The 19,841-nt window shown below is 51.2% G+C and overlaps 2 protein-coding genes across 3 annotated transcripts in view; one reads left to right on the top strand and one right to left on the bottom strand.

Moving 5' to 3' along the window:
* Positions 1–3,997, top strand: part of PARP12 (poly(ADP-ribose) polymerase family member 12) — a gene marked incomplete at its 3' end in the record, with an annotated part of 45,295 nt that extends 41,298 nt beyond the window's left edge. Inside the window, exons 10-12 of the mRNA XM_079711861.1 lie at positions 1,283–1,413; positions 2,262–2,413; positions 3,651–3,997. Coding sequence (XP_079567987.1) covers positions 1,283–1,413; positions 2,262–2,413; positions 3,651–3,997 — 630 coding nt within the window. The remainder of the gene's footprint in view (positions 1–1,282; positions 1,414–2,261; positions 2,414–3,650) is intronic.
* Positions 3,998–6,709: 2,712 nt separating this feature from the next.
* TBXAS1 (thromboxane A synthase 1) overlaps positions 6,710–19,841 on the bottom strand; it is a gene marked incomplete at both ends in the record, with an annotated part of 152,963 nt that continues 139,831 nt past the window's right edge. For both annotated transcript variants that reach the window (XM_079711407.1, XM_079711408.1), the window contains 4 exons: positions 6,710–6,784; positions 9,165–9,327; positions 11,257–11,394; positions 16,125–16,216. In XM_079711407.1, coding sequence (XP_079567533.1) covers positions 6,710–6,784; positions 9,165–9,327; positions 11,257–11,394; positions 16,125–16,216 — 468 coding nt within the window. The remainder of the gene's footprint in view (positions 6,785–9,164; positions 9,328–11,256; positions 11,395–16,124; positions 16,217–19,841) is intronic.

Below are 19,841 nucleotides of genomic sequence, written 5' to 3'. Positions count from 1 at the left end.
AGCACTGTGCAGATCGGTTTTTCCAACATGTGCCTGGGAGCCGCACAAAGCACACCCAGACACCAGCAGCCCTGGCAGGACGTGTGGAGGGCTGGGCAACTTTCAGACACAGTACTCGACCATCAGGGGACCAGGCGACTGTATTTCAGGGATCAAGGAAGGTGTCACCTGGTCCACACCTAATGATGGCTGGCGCTTACACAGGCAGAGGGTGGGGAAGGACACGCCAGTTGATGGGAACTGGCTGGGGAAGGAACGCAAGTCAGGACACGGAGTGTCTCGGGTGGAAGGCGTGCATAGGCGGGGGCTGGGGGACAGGAGTGGGAGGTCAGGGCCGAGCTGTGGAGTGCCCTGGTCAGGAGGCCGAGCTGCGGGCCATGATAGCTGCGGGAGTCCTTGCCAGGCTCCAGGCTGGGAGGGCAGGGCTTGAGGGAGAGGGTTTGGTGGCATCTAGTGAGACGGGAGCAAGGAAACCAAAGTCAGATTTTGGGTTGCGGAGACCCATGGATGTTTACACAGAGTCCCGATCGTTTACGGTCTTTGGGGGGTGAGGTGGTTATTATACGGCTGCACTTGGTCGGGGAGGACGGTGATCCCGGGTCAGGCTGTCACTGGGCCAAGGCTGGTGGAGCCGGGAACAGGGAGGCTGCTTGGGGTCCGGGCTGCAAGGGCAGGGATTTGTGGCTTGTCACTCTGTGAGACAGTTGGGGCCCGCGAGTCAGGGGCCCCTCTGGGCTCGTCAGGAGTTTTACTTCCTAGAGCCAGACGCTAAGGAAAGGGCGGGCTCAGCTGGGAGGGAGGGGCGCCCGTGGGTCTTGCTGAGCTCCTGGGCTGCTGTGTGCCGTCTGCCAGCCTGGCCTCTCGCTCGGCGCTCGCCGTGTGTGGGGCTCATGCAGCATTGCTGCCTGTGGCAGGGTTTGCCCCCTCTCTGCCAGATGTGTGTGTTCCACATCCATTGGCACCAGCTCCGTGGTCTTGTCGACTCTGTAGTCGGCCCTGTGTGGGCTCAGAAGAAGAGCAGGGGTGTGCTGGGGGCAGCCAGGGTGGTACTCACATAGCGTCGCCTGCCTGTCCTTTAGGCTGGCTTCACAGTGGAGAGGAGAGAAGTGACCACAAATAGCACAAATCCGGAGCCTGGAGAGACTGCCCCTTGAAGTAAAGGGGAGCGTGGTAGAAGCTGTCTGGGTTTGCCTGTGGTTCTGGCATTTCATGAGCAGCCTTGGGAAGAGATGTATATTCTACACTTTGATGATAACAGAGTAAAACTATTTGCCCCTTACAGAGGATCGCCCTCCCTTCGTCCTCAGAGGAGTTTCGAAAGGTCTGGAACCGCTTCACCAACACGATGCCTCTCTACTGCGTTCAGAAGATTGAGCGGGTCCAGAACCTGGCCCTCTGGGAAGTCTACCAGTGGTGCGTTGGGGGCTCGCTATGGGTGGGCTGGTGCCTCTGTGCCCTCAGCCAGCTGCTTACCAGACATGCCCCACGCTGCAGGGACAGTCCGAGAAAACAGCCACTGTTTGTCCAGTGCTGCTGGGATCAGGAGCTGTTTCCCTCTCCTGTCCACCTCCTCATCCGTACAAGCTCAGTGCTGGCATGTTCCTCCAGGGAGATGGGAGGCTGTGGCTTCCCTAGAGACAGAGCTGGCTCCTGCACTAGTGCCCTCGGCCTCCCTAAAGACCAACAGGAGACGGGTCCGAATAAGCCACCCACACCCTGGGGAGTGTAAAGCTGCTGTCCTGGCAGCCAGAGAGCAGGGGTCTCCTTCTTGTGCCTGAGGACTGGCATGTTCTCAGGCACTAGCCTGGGTGGGGAGGAGCCCACAGCAGGGCACCACAGTGGGCCTGGGCTCCTGCTGACCTTCCGCACAAGAGGCTGGAGCAGTGTGATCTGAACTCTGTTTCTGGTGATGAGATCAAGGTAACTTACAGGAGAGGGAGAAGGAGGCCCCCACCCCCACCCCCTGGCTAAGCTCCAGGCGTGGTGGGTGGTGGGAAGAAGCACACTTGCCTTCCAAGGGCTGGTCTGTCTGCTTTGGGGGTTCATGGAGCAATGCAGGCCTGGAGCCCTGGAGGGAAGGCTTCCCTCTGCTCTCACCCAGGCCCTGCTCTCGCCTTTTCTGGCCCATGGCTGGAGTCTCATGGACCTGTGGCTCCTGGTCTCATGACACAGCTGATAAAATGTGTTTCTTGGGCTGGGCGGCCTGTGTTTGGTGGCAGGTGTCCTCTGCCGCCAGCACACGTTCACTCCCGTCATTCTAGGCAGAAGGACCAGATGCAGAAGAGAAACGGCCGGGAGACAGTGGACGAGAGGCAGCTGTTCCACGGCACCAGCACCGACTTCGTCGACGCCATCTGCCAGCAGAACTTTGACTGGCGGGTCAGTGGTCTCCATGGTACTTCCTACGGCAGGGGTAAGTGCGAGGCGGCCCTGCTGGCAGAACCCTCTTGGCCTCGCTGTCCAGGGCTCGGAAACCACTTTAAAGCAAATTGATGGAGGGCGTGGGGGGAGCCAGCATGAGCTGAACCAGCGGGTCAGACTCAGCGCTGGCCAGGATGTGGGAGGCCCAGCTGGCGGCACCTTACTCTCATTCTGCTGTGTGCAGCCCTGGGCCCGACCCAGGGTTTGAGCAGGGGTGGCCCTGCTTAGGCTGTGGTTTGGCTTCACTGGGAAATGGGTCTGCATCCCTGGGGGACCCTTCCCAGCCCGGAGTCAGGTCCCCACCTGCCTGTGCTGTTTCCTTAGAGTAGAAATCTGAATGCTCAGATACGCTCGTGTAAATATGTCATTCTTACTATAATGTGAGTTCCCCGTTTTCCTGTCTCTTAGTTATTTTTAAACTTTGAGTTATTTTTAAACTTTGTGTGAAAATAATTTCGAACTCACAGGAAAGGTGCAAGAATAATCTTAAAAAAAAAAAACCTCCCACGTAAATTTTACCTAGTTCATCAGCTTTAACACTTTTCACATTGGCTTTATCACCCCTTCCCTTATTTCTGAACCATTTGGGAGTAGGTGGCATACATCATCCCCACTTCACCCCGTAACACCTTCTAAGAACAAGAACATTCTCTTCTGTAACCACGACACGGTTACTAGATGGAGAGAAGCTCGTAGTGGTGTGATCTGCAGTCAGCAGCCCCTCTGCCGAGTCCGTCCGTTAGCTTCTGTCCTGCGTGCTGACGGCTGCGGGGTCGAGCTGCACAAGAGCCAGTGGTGGGCTGTGAACCTGAATGTGTAGGCACAGCTTCCGGCTCAGGCCCCCATTCGACAGGGCTCATGAATCCGTACATTGGGCTGCCGGTGTCTGCGCCGTGTTCCGTGTGTGGGGTCTTAGCCACGTTCCGCACCAGCCCTGGGAGGTCGGGCCCAACAGCCCCGTTTCATGGCTCAGGAAACGGAGGTTCTGGGCGGGGGATGGGGGCTCAGTAACGAGGTGTCCAGAGACCTGTAGTATCCTAACTTGAAAGGAGTTTTCTGTCTCAGAGTTTGGTGACCCCTCTGATGCTCCTTACAAGGGAAAAGCTGGAAAGATGGGAGTAGAGGGAGGGCAGAGGCCACTGGCCTCGCCCGGGTTGCAGGACGCCGGCGTGCCTCTTTCGGCTGCAGGCTGTCGCCTGGTGCCCAGCCCAGCCCTGGTGTCCTTGCAGGGAGCTACTTTGCCCGGGACGCCGCGTATTCCCACCACTACAGCAAAACTGACACCAAGTCCCACACGATGTTCCTGGCTCGGGTGCTGGTGGGCGAATTCGTCCGAGGCAACGCCACCTTGGTCCGCCCCCCGGCGAAGGAGGGTCAGGGCAACGTCTTGTACGACAGCTGCGTGAACTGCATGTCTGACCCCTCCATCTTCGTGGTCTTCGAGAAGCACCAGGCCTACCCGGAGTACGTCATCCAGTACACCGACTCCCCCGGGCGCGCTGCCGCCCCCCCCAGCCTCGCTGCTGCCCCCCCCAGCCTGCTCTCCTTGGCATCCTTCTTCAGTTTTCGGAAGTGAGCGCCCCGATGGTTTTATGCCTTTCTGGCTGATCTTACTTGAAATAGCTATTAGGGAAAGTCGGGGTTTTTTAAAACAAAAAGTTTTAATGAACCGTTCATTTAACATTAACTTTTTGATGAAGTTACATTCTTAATCTCCGGCTGATAATATTTTCACTTTTAAGTCACTTTTGGACTAGCCAGTAGTGATTGTAGGTGAACCCATTATTGCTCTTTACTCAGGTGTTAAAGTTTTATGTTTTACTCTTTGCTGACTTTGCTGCAGATTGGCACCAGGCACAGAGTTTCCAGACACTGTTTTATCGATTGGTTTTAATTTTCAAGAGTTTCTGTCTCTTCAGTGGTTTGGTTTTTCAAGGTCTTGGTGGCACCTGGTTTTGTTTTTGTCCGAATGACACAGCAGCCATTGGTGCAGGAAATCCTGGGCTGTGGGCCTGGTGAGGCACAGTCATTGTGTCCATTGCTGTGTCTCTAATCTAGGCGGCTCTTCTGCTGCTTCTCCTGGGCTTCCAGCCTTGAAATTGGCCCATATATCACGTTGTTAGGACCATGGCTACTGTGTGGTGTCACTGAGTCCCTGTCGGTCTCCCTTAGTCCTGGCAGCAGTCACCGTCACCCAGGAAGTGCACTCACCCTGGCAGGTGCCTCAGCACCGAGCACCCTGTGAATAAGGGTTTTATGTCCCCCTGAGATCTGAATACCTGTGCTGCAGCGTCACAGCAGAGTCTGGGAATAAAAGCATATTTATCTGACGTGGGTGATGGCTGTAGCTCATTCTTCAGTGTCTGTTTATTGAGCGCCTGCTGTGTACAGGCACTTTTCTGGGAGTCGGGATATAACAGAGCCCCCGTTACTGGCCTCAAGGAGGCTGTGTGTGGATTTATCATGCAGCCAATGAAGCTGAAGGTTCATGGCCCCTCATTTGCTGGGACCCTTTCCACAGCCCGAGGAGGGACCCCTGCTATATGGCTGCGTGATCGTACATTTTGGTTAAATTTGCAAGTTACGTATTTGTTTTTTTTTCTTTCCCTCAACTCAGCTTTCAAGCCCCACAAAACCCAGATCCACTATTGTGCACTGTGTTGTGGACACAGAGCAGGTGGTGTGTTCTGTGTCCTCCACACACAGTGGTTGGTAGGGGTCTCTGCTGGGCGGTGGAGGGGCTGGCAGGATGGCTTATGAGGCTCCACCTCATAAGGCCATCTGCCTCGTCCTGGATGGCTGGTCCCATTGGCCTCAGGTTCAGTCCTCAGCAAGGTGTCCTCTCCTCACCTGCACCCTTCCTTCCCATTCCCCAGCCTCCTGATACGGTGTGTCCAGTCTCCACATGATGCCTCTGCCTGTAGTTCTAAGATCCAAGGCTGCTGGGAGCTGGGTGGTGGGAAGCAGCCAGAGTGGTCCGTCTGGGAGTGTGGGCGAGGAGAGTGGCAAGGGGAACCTGGGGCGGGAGATGATCGAACGCTCCAGGGAAGTCGGGTGCGCTGTGGAGACTGCCGAGGGCTCTGCACTTGCTGACCTTTGAGAAAGCACACTGGCAAATACCTGGACTGGACGTTCAAGAAAGGGATGGGGTGCATGTAGCTCAGTTGTGGGTGGGAGCATGGGGCAGCTGTTCCTGTGGGCACCGGAGGGGGTGGGCATTGTGATGGGAAGGAGTGAAAATAGGATCCAGAGCAAACGTGTGTATGTGTGTGTGTGTGTGTGTGTGTGTGTGTGTGTGTGACAACAGAGTCATGAGGCTGGCCTCATATTCTGAGAGGGGAGCCTCCCGGGGAGCGCTCTGGGGAAGCGTGGCGTTCTGGACGCAGGGAGGACACACAGCAGAAGCAGCGCTCGACTTTGTAAAGGTGGCTCAGCCTGGGTACCGCAGCCTCGCTTGCAGGTCCCTGCTCTGTTATTTATACAACATCAGCCCCTTAACGCTGTTCGGATGTTAAGTAGAGGAAGGCGCTGTGACCTGGGTCAGCAGCCTTGTTTTACAGGGGAGGAAACAGAGGCACAGAGGTGGCAAGAGCAGCAGCCGTGATCACAGGATGCTGGTGGCAGATCTGGGATTCAGTTTGCAAACTCTTTGTTGCATTTGAGCTTCTCAGCAACACAATAATTACTTTTACTGAAATTCACCTCTGTATTTTGATTATTTGATCAAAACTAAGGTAGGATGTTCTTTAAAAGAAAAAGTACACTTCAGCCTCTATCACTTTTCTGTGCATTAAACTTACAAAGTTAGTAGTAGCCTACCTAGGAAAATCGAGGCATGATAAAGCATTTGAACCATGTTTGAAGTTGAGCTTCTGTTGAATGTTATTCTCTAAGTTAAATGAACCAGATGCTGAAAAGGCCCCCAAGCTGGGGCCGTCAGGACCACTCACCTGAGCATCCATGTGTCCCCTGCCCTATCGATTCCTTCCATCCTGAGGCCAGAACTTCTTTAAAAACACCAAGTTCTCAATCATTTTGTCACAACTACATTTTCACTCATTTATCAGCAGTCCCTGATGGAGAGAGGTGGATCCGTTGCTCAAACACTATTGGCAAAGTCAAAACTAAGCGCAACAAACATTTATTAAGCATTTAGGAAATGTTACGTAAATGGCCTCTCTTATTATCATATGCCAGGCGTGCTTTCAGTTGCTTCGGTGATGTTTTTCCAAAAATCTGAATTTCCAAATGAGGGTTTTCTTTGAATTAGGGGCTGGTCATGACTTTGTCAGCGGGAGACAATCCTGATGTAGACGCCATTTTTTGGACCTAGGGCAGATTTGGATTCTAGCTGCAGCGGTACCTAAAATAGAGGAAATTAAGATATTTGTCAGAGTTAATCCTATCGACAGGAAAACTTCCTCGGAACGGGGCCTGAAGCAGGGTTGTGGGAATTCGGCTGAGGGCTGAGGGCTGAGGGCTGGCAGGCTGGCAGTGAGCAAAGCAGCTACCCCAGGGGGACCTTGAGAAGCAGCAGAGCTATGTCTCAGGCAGGGTGTTGGATGGGGGCTCACCACCTTTCCCGTGTTAATAAAATACCACAGGGGAGGGGTCCCACATTTATCCTTCTAATAAGCCTGCCTAAGGTGGGAGCAGCTCACTTTGCAGATGAAGAAATGGAGGTTCAGCGAGGCCAGGTGACCTGCCCGAGGGCCCATGACTGGAAGGTGGGGACCAAAGCCTCAGACCGTCTTCATCTCCCCTCATCTCTCACCCTGGGGCCCAGCCAGTAACTGAGCAGACCTCCACTCCCACAGGGGCTTGGGGAGAGCTCCCTGCTGAAGGCCCGCTGCCATTCAGAAGGCTTTCCTTATGTCCAGCTTAGGCAGACCGATGGAGGACTGGAGACTTGGAAGAAAAGCCACAGAATTACTCAAGCAGCAGGGCGTCCTCTTGAGCTGCGTGTAAAAGGACTGTTCAGTGGCTACCGTGAAACCTTCAAAGGAAGGAAGGGTCATGAGGCCCTAGTGCTGGGGCCGGGTAGGCTTTCAGATGTCTTCGAGAGTTCAGATGGGAGGCCAGTGACACGCTCAGGAAACAAGACGATCTAGATCTGCCCCCTCTCGTACGGTAGCCACTAGTACGTGTGGCTGCTGGATGCTTGAAGTGGGGTTAATGCAAATGAGGGGCAGAATTTTGTATTTGATTTGATTTATTATTAACATAAATAGCCACACGTGGCTAGTGGCTACAGTATCAGACAGTTATAGGCACACTTGAAACACCATTGGACTTCAAAAAAAGCAGAGGTCTGTTGCGGCTGGCAGAGTCAGGGAGGGCTTCCTGGAGGAACGGGCGCCTGGGGTGGGGCTAGGAATAGGAGACGCCCTGTGAGCAGGGCGTCTCAGGGGCCACTCCGGGATTTGAGGGAACACCAAAGGACTTGGAGGATGGGATTAGACTGGGGGCGGGAAAGGGGGAGGGATGGCATTCCAGAAGGAGCAACAGACTGAGCAGGCAGCGGGGAGTGGGTGGGAGGCTCTTGGAGTGGGACGTTGGGGCGGGCAAGGCAAAGTGAGCTCAGAGTTCTCCCTGGACCCAGCAGGCTTGGGACTCGGGTCTGGATCTTGAGCTGGGGAGTGCCAGGCATAAGCAGTGTTCTGGGACATTGGTCTGGCTGCTGTATTGTATGCCAAGATCAAGGGTAAATGAGACAAACCCCCAGAGAAAGTCCTGCACCCACGGAGTGCCTCAGGCAGGCAGGGGCCTGCTGTCCTCTGCTCCCAGTTTGCCCCTCCCTCCCTCCAGCCCTAACCATCACACCTTTATGGACATCACCACATCCAGTTCCTCAGCCTTTTGTATTTCAACCCAGCTCATTATTGCTCCCCAGCCAGCAGCTCGCCCCAGTCTCCCTGTTTGTCAGAGGCAATGCCACTCTCTGAATCTAGAAGTTGTTACCATCTGTCATCGTGTCCTTCTTATCTGTCCCCTTACGCCCTCCTGTCCAGGTCTGCAGCCGTGCTGAGGGGCTGTGAATGGGCGCGGAGGAGAGCGCTGCGGGTTGTGTGGGGGGCAGCTGATGCTGTGCAGAGAGGCTGCTGCACGTAGAGGAAAGAGTGAGGGCTTGAGAGTGAGCGAGATCTGGCTTGAACCTCAATTTCTTCACTCTCTGGCGATTCATTCCTTTGTTCATCAGTGTTTGTTGAATGACTGAGTGGGCACATGCCTTGCCTGAAACTGGGGGCTGGAGCCTCCGACAATGAATAGGACAGTCTTTTGGTCCCTGATCTCAAGGAGTGTGCAGTCCAACTGTGTGACGTCAGGCAAGTTACTTAACCTCTCTGAGCTTTATTTTAGCTCCTCATCTGAAGAATGGGAATCATATAATTTACTCTGAAGAATGGGAATCATATAATTTACTCTGCAGGGTTACTGGGTCCTCTTTGCTGAAGAGGGGAGAGGTACAGCATGGTGAGGCCCAGCCTTGCTGTACAGAGGACAAGAATGATAATAGATAACACAGACTCGGGTTATGTGCCAGGAGCTTAACGATTGACTCAATCCTCACCCCACAAGAAGAGGGAGGAGGTGTGACTGTTAGGGTCCCCCTTTTACAGATCAAGGAACTGAGACCCAGAGAGCTTAAGGAACTCACCCCAGCTCACGCAGAGCCGGGAAGCCACCGCAGGCATCAGGGAACTGGGGTGGGCACCCCTTGCGCCTGGAGCAGCAGGGCTCACCTGAGTCTCGGGACAGGCTTCGAACCGGAACTTGCGCAGGACATGGAGCAACGTCAGCTTGACCTCCAAGAGCCCCAGTCTCACCCCGAGGCAGCTCCGGGGACCTGCCCCGAACGGCAGGTACGTGAAGGGCCGCTGGCGCTGCCGGGCCTCGGCTGTGAACCTACGGGGCAGCACGGTCAGCATTGGCCTGGGTCACCACCTCCCTTCCTGGGGCTTCAGCCACTGGCTCTGACCAAAGGACCCCATCATCTGAGGCCACGCTCCCACCACGTGAGGCCTACACCCCACCTCGGCCTACAGGATCCTGTTTTCCTGGACCGGTCAGTCCCCTAAGGCTTTGGAGCTGGTGGCCACTCATCCATGGGCTTCAGTCCGGCTCCCCCTCCTCCTGTCCTGCAGAGCCCTAAAGGCACCGCGGAATTGATAGAATCACCTGGAACGTCAGCATTGCCCTCTCTGCCTCTCCTGATGAATTCACTGTGTTGTTAACAAGCTTGCAGGCTCACTAGAATCCAGGATGAAAGTCTCAAAGGAACCACAGCTCTCGCTTCACCCATGGCTCCAACTTCCCCAGTGGCCAGAGGGTGACACTGGCTGGCCGGCATCCCCTTCCTAAGCAGCGTCCTTGGGCACCAGACTCCTCTGGAGGCCATGTCCTGCCAGTTTGTCTCTTGATGTCATGTCGGGCAGCTGTCTCCCTGCCCACACTCACCTTTCTGGTTTAAGCACTGAAACTTGAACCACTGGGGGTGGCAGTATTTGACCCACTGGAAACTCTTCTTCAGAATGAATTGCCGTATCTGCTACCAAATGACAGCATTTGCCACGTGTGTTCTGTGACAGTAACGCTACGTGACAACCACTATTTTGTAATAGCCAGCTCACTTATTACTACCTCTGGACTTTATGGGCCCAAGAAGCCCTTGACCCACCTTTTCAACATCATATTAATGCACATTTTGTTTTCAAAGGTGATGCTGTAAGCCTTGCAGCTGCTGTTTATGTTTCTTGATATTTACCATAATTCCAGGAGCTGCTGGGCAGCAGAATGTTATTTATCTGGGTCCCACTGCCCATGGTTTCCCAGGGACCAGGTTGTAGAGTTGGGGCTGCATTAACAGGAAGCTGGAGCCACTAACAGTGGGAACAGAGCTGCAGGCTGGCTAGCCCCCCTATTTGCCAGGAAGCAATATCCGACAACTCTGATGAGGAGGGGGTGTAGATGCCTGCTCAGACACTTTAAATTGGGAGTCTAGAAATGAAATCTAGACAGTGGACCAAATCCATGCAGGGGACAGGAGAGAGGATCCAGGTCTACCATGTTAGGGTAGCTGGTTCTCATGAATTCCTGGAGAAATTGTTGATGCTCTTGTATTGGAACAGGCATTAAGTTTTAAAAAAGGAAACAACATTCTGCTACTTCTTAATGCATTCCTGAAATGTGTCCTTGTTTCTTGGAACAAATAGTGGACACCCATTTGAAATTGCCTTGTTGGGCTTCCCTGGTGGTACGGTGGTTAAGAATCCGCCTGCTGATGCAGGGGACACGGGTTCAAGCCCTGGTCCGGGAAGATCCCACATGCTGCAGAGCAACAAAGCCCGTGCGCCACAACTACTGAGCCTGTGCTCTAGAGCCCGCGAGCCACAACTACTGAGCCCATGTGCCACAACTACTGAAGCCCGCGCGCCTAGAGCCCGTGCTCCGCAACAAGAGAAGCCACCACAATGAAAAACCTTTGCACCGCACCCAAGAGTAGCCCCCGCTCACCGCAACTAGAGAAAGCCCACGCGCAGCAACGAAGACCCAATGCGGCCAAAAATAAATATAAATAAAATAAATAAATTTATTTTAAAAAATTGTCTTGTTACTTGTATGCAGTGCTGTGGAAATGCTAAATCTCTGGATTATGTTTTGGGCTTTTAAAAATGGTACAATTATTTCCTTTAGAAATTATGCCTAAAAAATGTCTCTGACTGCCATGACTTTTGACTTTTGGGGGGCTTTACTAAATCTGTGTCTCCTGGCAGGCGCCTCCAATCCCCCCACACTCACGTCCCCCAGGGCCTGTTTGAAGGGGCCAGTCCTCACCTCTCAGGGTCGAAGGTCTCAGGGCGTGGCCAGTGCTCGGGGTCATGGTGCAGGGCGCCCACGGCCATCTCCAGCACGGTGCCCGCGGGGATGCGCTGCCCCAGCACCTCGCAGTCCTGTGCCGCCTCCCGTGTGAACCTGCGGGGACACAGGGGTCACCCCCGCCTTGAGGCAGAGTAGAGACGGGAGCTCCAGGGCGGCCATGCTGGGGCAAAGGTCTGCAGCGTGGGATGAGGCTGGGGGACAGGAGGGCCCGCCTTCTTCCCGGGGTGGCCGGGATAGTGACCCGCCCCCCATCCCATCCCTTCTTGGGCCATTAACCCTATGCTGCTCTGGACCCTGCGGTCTCTAGATTCCCCCATTCCTTCCTTCAGCCACCCATCAAGACTGAAGAACCCATTTTATGCCTGGTGTTGCGGTGCACAGGTGCCTTGGAAGTGGAGGCTTTGCAGGGTTATTCCCCCGGCCACCTCTCCTTCTTCTTCCCACTGGGACCTCTTCCCCGCACACACCCCCTCGCTTTACCTACAGGACATTTGGGTTTGAAAATCTGTTCCCCTTCATTGTCTGTGTCACTATGGAGAACTGCTACTAGAGAGGAAAACGTCTTGGTCAGATTGTTTATTTTACCAACTGGCAATGTTATAATCCCATTTATGTTTTGTTTTAAAAGGCTAGACTACATATGTTTGCATATGAACATGAAGTTTATGGAAGAATACCTAAACTTCTACCATCACCTCCTCTAAGGGATGGGGCTGGGGTGGAGGATGGCAGGGTACCAGGGGTGCCAGTTTTTTCTTTGGGTCCTTCTGTATTTCTTAGGTTTTTTTTTTTTTTAAGTAGAAGCATATCATTTTGGTAATATAAATATTTTAAAAATTAAAAACAATCTAGGATGGCTTTTACTTCAGGTTGCAGGACTCGGCTTCCCTAGATATCTCAGAGGAGATACAGTTATTATACTAATTACTGTTATACCCTGTTCCTGCTTATAAAAGAAATTAAGAGTACCAGCAGCTCCTTGCAGCATTCATCACTCTATTATGAGCCTTTAATATATCAGGAACATGAAAGGCCAGGGCTGTGAGACCCCCATTCAGATCTGAAGCTACTAATGCAATTATTATGTGCTTGGGGCTAGTCACAAAACACTCCTGCTCAAATCAGAGCGGGCAGGGGGCTCTGATGTGTGCAGCCTCAGCTCTGAGCAATCAAGTAAGGATATACTTTGATTTCCTTCTTTTTCATCTTTACCAGAAATAGCTTGGACCTGGATGCAAGATCCCCTAAAAGCCGGAAAATGGGGGCTTCCCTTCCATAAGTGGTTGGGCCTCCTATCTGGCTAGACTGCATACAAAGCCAGAAAAATCTGCTGAATTATACTGCCTGGATTCCTGGATTGACATTAATAACACTTCAGTGAGAATTGTTATGTTTTCCACAAAGGCCATGTTGAGTTTTTTATGGATAAAGTTGTCAGTCAAGTGTGTCAGTGTTTGGGAAAAGCCAAGCATTTTTCTAAGATTAAAATAATAAAGTAGGGACTTCCCTGGTGGCGCATTGGTTAAGACTCCGTGCTCCCAATGCAGGGGACCCAGGTTCGAACCCTGGTCAGGGAACTAGATCCCACAGGCATGCCACAAGTAAGAGTTCTCATGCCACAGCTAAGGAGCCTGCCTGCTGCAACTAAGGAGCCTGCCTGCCACAACTAAGACCTGGTGCAACCAAATAAATAAATATTTTTAAAAATTAATAAAGTAATGGGACTTCCCTGGTGGTCCATGGTTAAGACTTTGCCTTCCAGTGCAGGGGGTGCGGGTTTGATCCCTGGTTGGGGAGCTAAGATCACACATGCCTCGTGGCCAAAAAACCAAAACATAAAACAGAAGCAGTATTATAACAAATTCACTAAAGAATTTAAAAATGGTCCACATCAAAAAAGTCTTAAAAAATAAAATAATAAAGTAAAATAAAATAAAAAATAAAATTCTCACTGTTCCTATGTTCACCCCCAAATCCTATGCCCAGGGCCAAAGCGAATTGGCCTCTTGTCTGGGTGAGAATAATGATGACTTGCCTCTCTCACTTCTGTTGTTTGATAACAGAAGTCAGCAGAGTGATATGATTAAAAACACCAGTGGAGTAGGTGTGGGGAAGGGAGAGTGTGGCTCTCCCGAGACTGGAGCCAGATGGGGTCAGGCCATTCAACTCTCAGCTCTGTGCTTCTTGTTCTTTACTTCATACCTTACCTGGCACACTGCCTGCGGGGGTACTACATTTCTACATCTACTGTCCCACTGATTCTCCCAACACTTCTGGGGTAGGCAGAGCAGGTGTTGTGTGCCCTCTGAACACACAGGAAACAGAAGCCCAGAACAGTCTGGAACTTTCCCAAGATCACACAGTAAACTAAGGGCAGGACCAAGACTGTCTTGACTTTATGTCTAGACTCGCTCTGTCATTATGGAGCACTGGCTCTATATTTTTATTGGGAATTTTAACGAACTCATCCAGATACTCTGGTTTCTGTCCTGTTCTGTCCTGTCCTGCCCTCCAGATACTCTCAGATCACGAGCATCCTGGTTCCCCAGAGCAATGCCTTCACTGACTTCCTTTTACGCTTTGCTGTTTACAAAGGGTCAGAAGGAGAATTGACTGCAGAATTTTGGTGTTGAAGAGACTGCTGACTTTGTCTCTCAACATGTCATCTATACAAGGTCTCATGTGATGAATTCTTGATTGAGTTTAGATCCAGGAAATGATGTGTCTTTGATCAATTTATACACTTTCCTCCCACTAGAGAATATGACTGTTCAACTCAGCTGGTTTCCCTCTCTGCCAGGAGTCTCAGGCACCAAGCCTGACCCCAGTTATTGCCATCTCTGGGGTCCTGTAAAGGATTCTTTCCTTTAAACAGCCTTTGTTCTGTTTTATCACTGAATGTCTTATTTTGAATTTCACGTGTATAGCAGCTGCCCACAGTTCCCTTGGAAGGAAGCTGGTATAAATCATTCAGAAACAAAGATTGGATGACAGTTTGCTCTGAGGCTCCTAAAGAAGTCGGGGAAGGCCTGTGGAATCAGGTCTTAATGCTGGCGTCAGGAGAGCAATGAGGCAGGCCCTGGCGTTCCTTGTCTGCTCCCAGACCAGGAGACTGAAACCATGTGTGCCTGAGGACGATGTGATTTGACTCACACCCCAGGAATTCTCTGTATTGGCTCTGGGTCTGAACATTTTGGACAATATCTACAACCACACTCTCTATGATATTTTCGGTTTGGAATATAATTTTGAGATACCTACAAATCATCCACATTTTCTCTTTTTAAAATGGCAAAAGTTATCTCCATATGGTTTATGTGGTACATTACTTCATAGAGATTCAGAGTGGAATTTATGATATACAGTTAAATGCTTTGTGTCGCTTCTGTTTCTAGAACCTGAAATCTGGCAATGTTTCACTCTCTAAGGGCCTGGGGACCTAAGTGAAGACCCTGTGCTCCATGGGATGCCTCTGAAACCAAGAGTAATCATCAGTTAGACCCATTAAACTTGCCTTCATTGATCAAGCTCCCTTTAATTGTTGCTACAGAAACAGCTGCGTGTCCTGCAAGCGTCACGTAGCTTAAACAATAAGATGTTTGCCGAAGTTGTTTTTCAGGAGCTTGGAGTCAGCTGTGTCTAGTTGGAGCTTGAGCCGGTTAAGACTGATTAAGACCACCGACCCTCCAACTGGGCATGCGCGAGTGTTCGCTCGGTGACCTCTTGACGTCAGAGGGCCCAAAACTCCATCCTTGGAACACGCTAACGCAGGCGTTTTCTGAACTTGGGTCCCATGGAGAAGCCTGTAGCTTAGCTGCACCTGTGCAGAACTACGATTGCCTCACCTTTTTCTTATCTCCAATCATTACCTTTTCCCATGCTCCCAGGGCCCACCACGCCGCAGCTTTATCCCATAAATACCCCGAGCCCCTTGCCATCGGGGAGGCAGATTTGAGATGTGTTCTCCTGTCTGTGGGCTTGGCTGCCTTGTGAATGTATCTCTTCTCTGCTGACAACCTCAGCATCTCAGCACTTGGCCCGCTATGCGTGGGGCGAACCAGCCTGGTTCGGTAACATCTTGTTTTGGGGGAATTTGAAAGAAGCAGAAGACCTGATTCCTGCTCTCAAGGCACTTACAGGTTGGTGTGACTGCATGACTGCACACTGGTGAAATGTTGCAGAGCAGCTGAGAATTATCCAAAAATATAATATGAAGTAGAGTTAGCGTGCAAAGTGCTGGGGGAGGAGAGGCAGGGAACGGGTAAGCCTGGCTAGGTTTCCTGGAGTGGTGAGTCTTGGATCGGAGCTCTGAGGAGGGGACGGGTGTGGAGTGTGGAGAATAAGAAGGAGCGTCCCAGGCCTTGGAAGTTCCCCCTGGAACATCAACTCCAAGGGCTGGCATTTTATCTGTTTTGGCTGATTTCCCAGTGCGGGGCACAGAGCAGATGCTCAATAAATAGTTGGTGAATGAATGAATGAACAGACCAGGGGAACAGCAAAAGCCGTCTAAGGGCTAGGAGGTCAAAGAGATCGGCTTGGGTTGGGGAGGAAGGTCATGTTAAGAAAAGACCAATGACACTTTGAAAACATGGTTAACATATAGGAATATAGGCCGGACATTTATTGCTAGAGTGACCCTATGTCAGGCATGGCGTCCAGTGCCCCAGGGGATTAAAAAACCCAAGTTTCAGACCTCGATCTCCAGGAGCTTGGGTCCAACATTCTTCATAACCCAGGTGGTGATAGACTGAGGACTAACAAGGACTCCAAACAGTGATGCTGAAGGGGTCCTGGGGTGCAGGGGCCCTGGGGTATAGACTTACCTGAAAGCCGGTGGGTACATCCTCAAGGTCTCTGCAATCACCATGTCCAGGTAAGGCAGGCCTTTCTGGAGGCTGCAGTACTCAGGGGCCGGCTGATGGAGGGGTGGTGACAAAGAATGTTGAGTTAGACCGAGTCACACGGTGTTCTGTCTTTTCCGCTAACTTTAGAGTCCCAGCTCCAATGTTTGCAAAGACTTACATGGAAACCCACAAGATGAAAAGTGATACTACGCAAATTGCATTAGATTAGCACTCTACAGAATATTCTGCGTATTCTGTTGTGCCTGTTTCACAGTGCTGTCCATCACTGAATATGAGCAGGCCAGGCCTGGGACTGCGGGGCCTTTGAGTGTCAGAGAAGTTTGTAATAAAGCAATGGCAGCAGCTGCACTGCTAGCATTTATTGAGAGCTGAAGATCTGGCAGGCTACATATTGTACACACTCTCTTATGAGGAAAGAAATTTTTACATATTGAGATATAGGAAAGCCAATCTGGCTTATATGTGAGTTAACTTGAATTTTATGCTAACTAAAATAGCCTGTTTGTGGCTTACCAAACATACATTGTACATCTGCTTTAATTATTAAAGGAAAGGGCACACTGACCAGAAGTAAAGAATGTCCATGTTAAAAATAGAGATTAAATGCCTCTCTTCCTGGGACGCCAATGCTTGCACTTCTTCAATGATAAGTCTCCCTTCCCAGGTGCCAAGGCCATGTTGATTTGCCGTGTACGTGCTGGTCTCTTTTGTGGTTTGTTTTTTTTTTTTAACCTTGAAGAAATGTAACCCTGACCCGTTTAATGTTCCTTGTTCTGAGAAGATATAAAACTGGGCTGAAAACCCTGCTTCTCCAGAACAGTTTCTCAGAGTAATCTGGGAAGTGGGCTTCCAGGCTAGTTCTCAGTTTGGCTCAAATAAAACTCTTTTCTGTTCTTATTATTGATTGTTTATTGATTATTTTCTTTTTTTTTAAATTTATATGTTTTGGCCGTGCCACATGGCATGCGGGATCTTAGTTCCCTGACCAGGGATCAAACCCGCACCCCCTGTAGTAGAAGCGTGGAGTCTTAACCACTGGACCACCGGGAATGGCCCTGTTTATTGACTATTTTTGTTGACACTTAATGCTCCAGCAAACCAATGGAACAGCTGTTCTCCCATCTCTTAGATGATGAAACTGAGGCTCAGAGAGGTTGTCACATGGTAGTAACGGGCACATCATAAAGTTAAAAGACCAATAGTAAAATAGCAACAAGAACAGCAACAAAAATTGCCACATCTAGAAAGGATCAATGGTAACAAACCCCCAAAGAGCTACAATAAATCAGTAAGAAAACAAACGCCTCAGAAAAGTGGTCAAAGGAAATAAGGAGACAGAACAAATATGAGTTGCCATGATGAAAAATACAAATTAAAGCCATGAGCTTTGGTTTTCGCTCATCAGATTGTAAAAAGCTGGTAAATGTTGATTTACCAGCATGTACTAGGGAGGAAGGTGTGGAGAAGAACAGCTCCAGCACCCCGTGTTGGGGAACCCTAGCGTCCCCTCGATGACGTCCACTGGGGTGACCCTGTCACTCTCTGGCCCTCACCCCGTGGCCTGAGGAGGAGGTGATGGTGAACTGAGAAACTGGATGTGGGCTCCCATGTGAGTGGGATGAGTTAGGGTGGGGTTATAGAAGTTTATTAGCTGCTCTGCTAGTTTCCCCAAGGAAGGATTTCCCCCAGATCCTCCCGTCCTCTCTCCCCACTCCCAACAGAGCTTGAGTGAAGTTACCTGCCTGACAGGTGACAGCCTCATCTTTCTAAATCAGTTAATGCTAATCAAAGAGGCGTCTTCAGTTTGGGAGGTCGGCTTGCTTCTGTCCTCCCCTCTCAGGACAGCAGGGGGCAGCACTTGGGGGCAAGTCCATCTTGCGGGCCCTGCAGTAGCTGCCACAGGGCTGCCCTGCGTAGGCTCTATTCCAGTGGCCATTAGTGATGTGCATAAAATACACAGTATCTTATGTGGGGACAGGAGGGGCAGAGGGGAGAGTGATGGGGCCAGGACACGTGGAGGCTTGACGTCCCTGGTAAATAGCTAATCTATTAGAGTCTAGCCATCGATGTAGTTTGGCCATTAATAATGTGCATAAAATACTGAGTAAAACAAGTCCAGTTGCAGAGAACATGTGCAGTCTAATGTTTACAAATTTGAAGGGCAAAAATGAAAACAGTTGGATTTCCAACATTCTCCATCTTCATTTCTGGGAACTGTTTCTTTAGAAGGTTATCTTTCGACCCTACACTTCCACCTCCATCCCAGGCCACGAGGGCGGGCCCGATAAACACGTGGCCAAGGAGAGGGGCCCTGTGCTTGGGGTTTAATGCTCTGTGGGTTGCCATCTGGAGATTCTTAATCGTCATTATCTTTGAATTTGTGTTTTGGGAGTAAAGTCTGAGGGGACCATGGAACATGTGCTGGGGGCTTGGAGCCTCGCCCACGAGTGGTCCCACCTTGGCCGCCTTCCCAGGATGGGTTCTCAGCTGCCTGCTGTCTTGCCCCTGTGACTGGGGCCCAGCCCGGCCACCCGTCTCTGCTTTGCCCTTTGACCACTGTTGCCCTCCACCCCCGGCAGGGGCCTGGGCTCAGGCACAGAGAGGGTAGGAATGGGGTGCATTCACCCTGAAGCATCTCGGGGTGGGCACATGTCAACCGTCCCTGCCCCGGGCTGGCAGCACCATGGCTGTGTCGCCCCAGGCAAGCCTCTGCCCACCCCTGGTCCGGGTATAACACGTGTCCTGGCAGAGAGGTTTAAAGATCTCTGAGGGTCACAGCCTACTGTGGGTTGGGGGCTGGGCCTGTGGGAGGGGGGGACGCCTGGCTCCGCTTCCCTAGACACTGCCCCAGGATTCATGGGCCCAGTGGCTGGCAGGAGAGAGCAGGGCTCTCCCAGCCCACCCCGTGTCCCCGCCCCCCAGGGCGAGCCCCCTTGGGGAAGCCTGCTGCACCCTCTCATCCTCCTTCCAGTCATCAATAATTTGGTTTGTCTTTGTCTCTTCTGTCCCGTGAGTCACGAAATACAAATTATGTAATTCAGTGATTCTGCATGTGCATTAAATGCTCTGATCTTAACATTTAAAACTGTGGCGTTGCATGATCCAGAGATGAGTGGTAAAATTCGTGCTAATAATGTAAAATTTAGAGTTTTCTTTACTTAGACTGGTATTAAATAGAAAATTAAAAAACCACTGTGATAATTTGAGAGATGAAAGAAGATAGAACTTTTATATGTACTGTTTTTTTTAAAAATAAATTTATTTATTTTTGGCTGTGTTGCGTCTTTGTTGCTGCATGTGGCTTTCTCTCGTTGCGACAAGCGGGGGCTGCTCTTTGTTGCAGCGCGTGGGCTTCTCATTGTGGTGTCTTCTCTTGTTGCGGAGCACAGGCTCTAGGCACGCAGACTTCAGTAGTCGTGGCACGTGGGCGCAGTAGTTGTGGCTCGCTGGCTCTAGAGCGCAGGCTCAGTAGTTGTGGCGCACGGACTTAGTTGCTTGGCGTCATGTGGGATCTTCCCGGACCAGGGCTCGAACCCGTGTCCCCTGCATTGACAGGTGGATTCTTAACCACTGCGCCACCAGGGAAGTCCCTATATGTACTGTTAATGGCACTTTCCCCTGCTTTTTTCATTTTGCGTCAGGTTCGACAAATTATATAGTCAGCCCTACAGGCCA

This window comes from Hyperoodon ampullatus (assembly GCF_949752795.1).
Source record: "Hyperoodon ampullatus genome assembly, chromosome: 9".
Lineage (NCBI taxonomy): Eukaryota > Metazoa > Chordata > Mammalia > Artiodactyla > Ziphiidae > Hyperoodon > Hyperoodon ampullatus.
The sequence above is the reverse complement of the archived record's forward strand: the minus strand, read 5'-3'. Positions and strand labels throughout refer to the sequence as shown.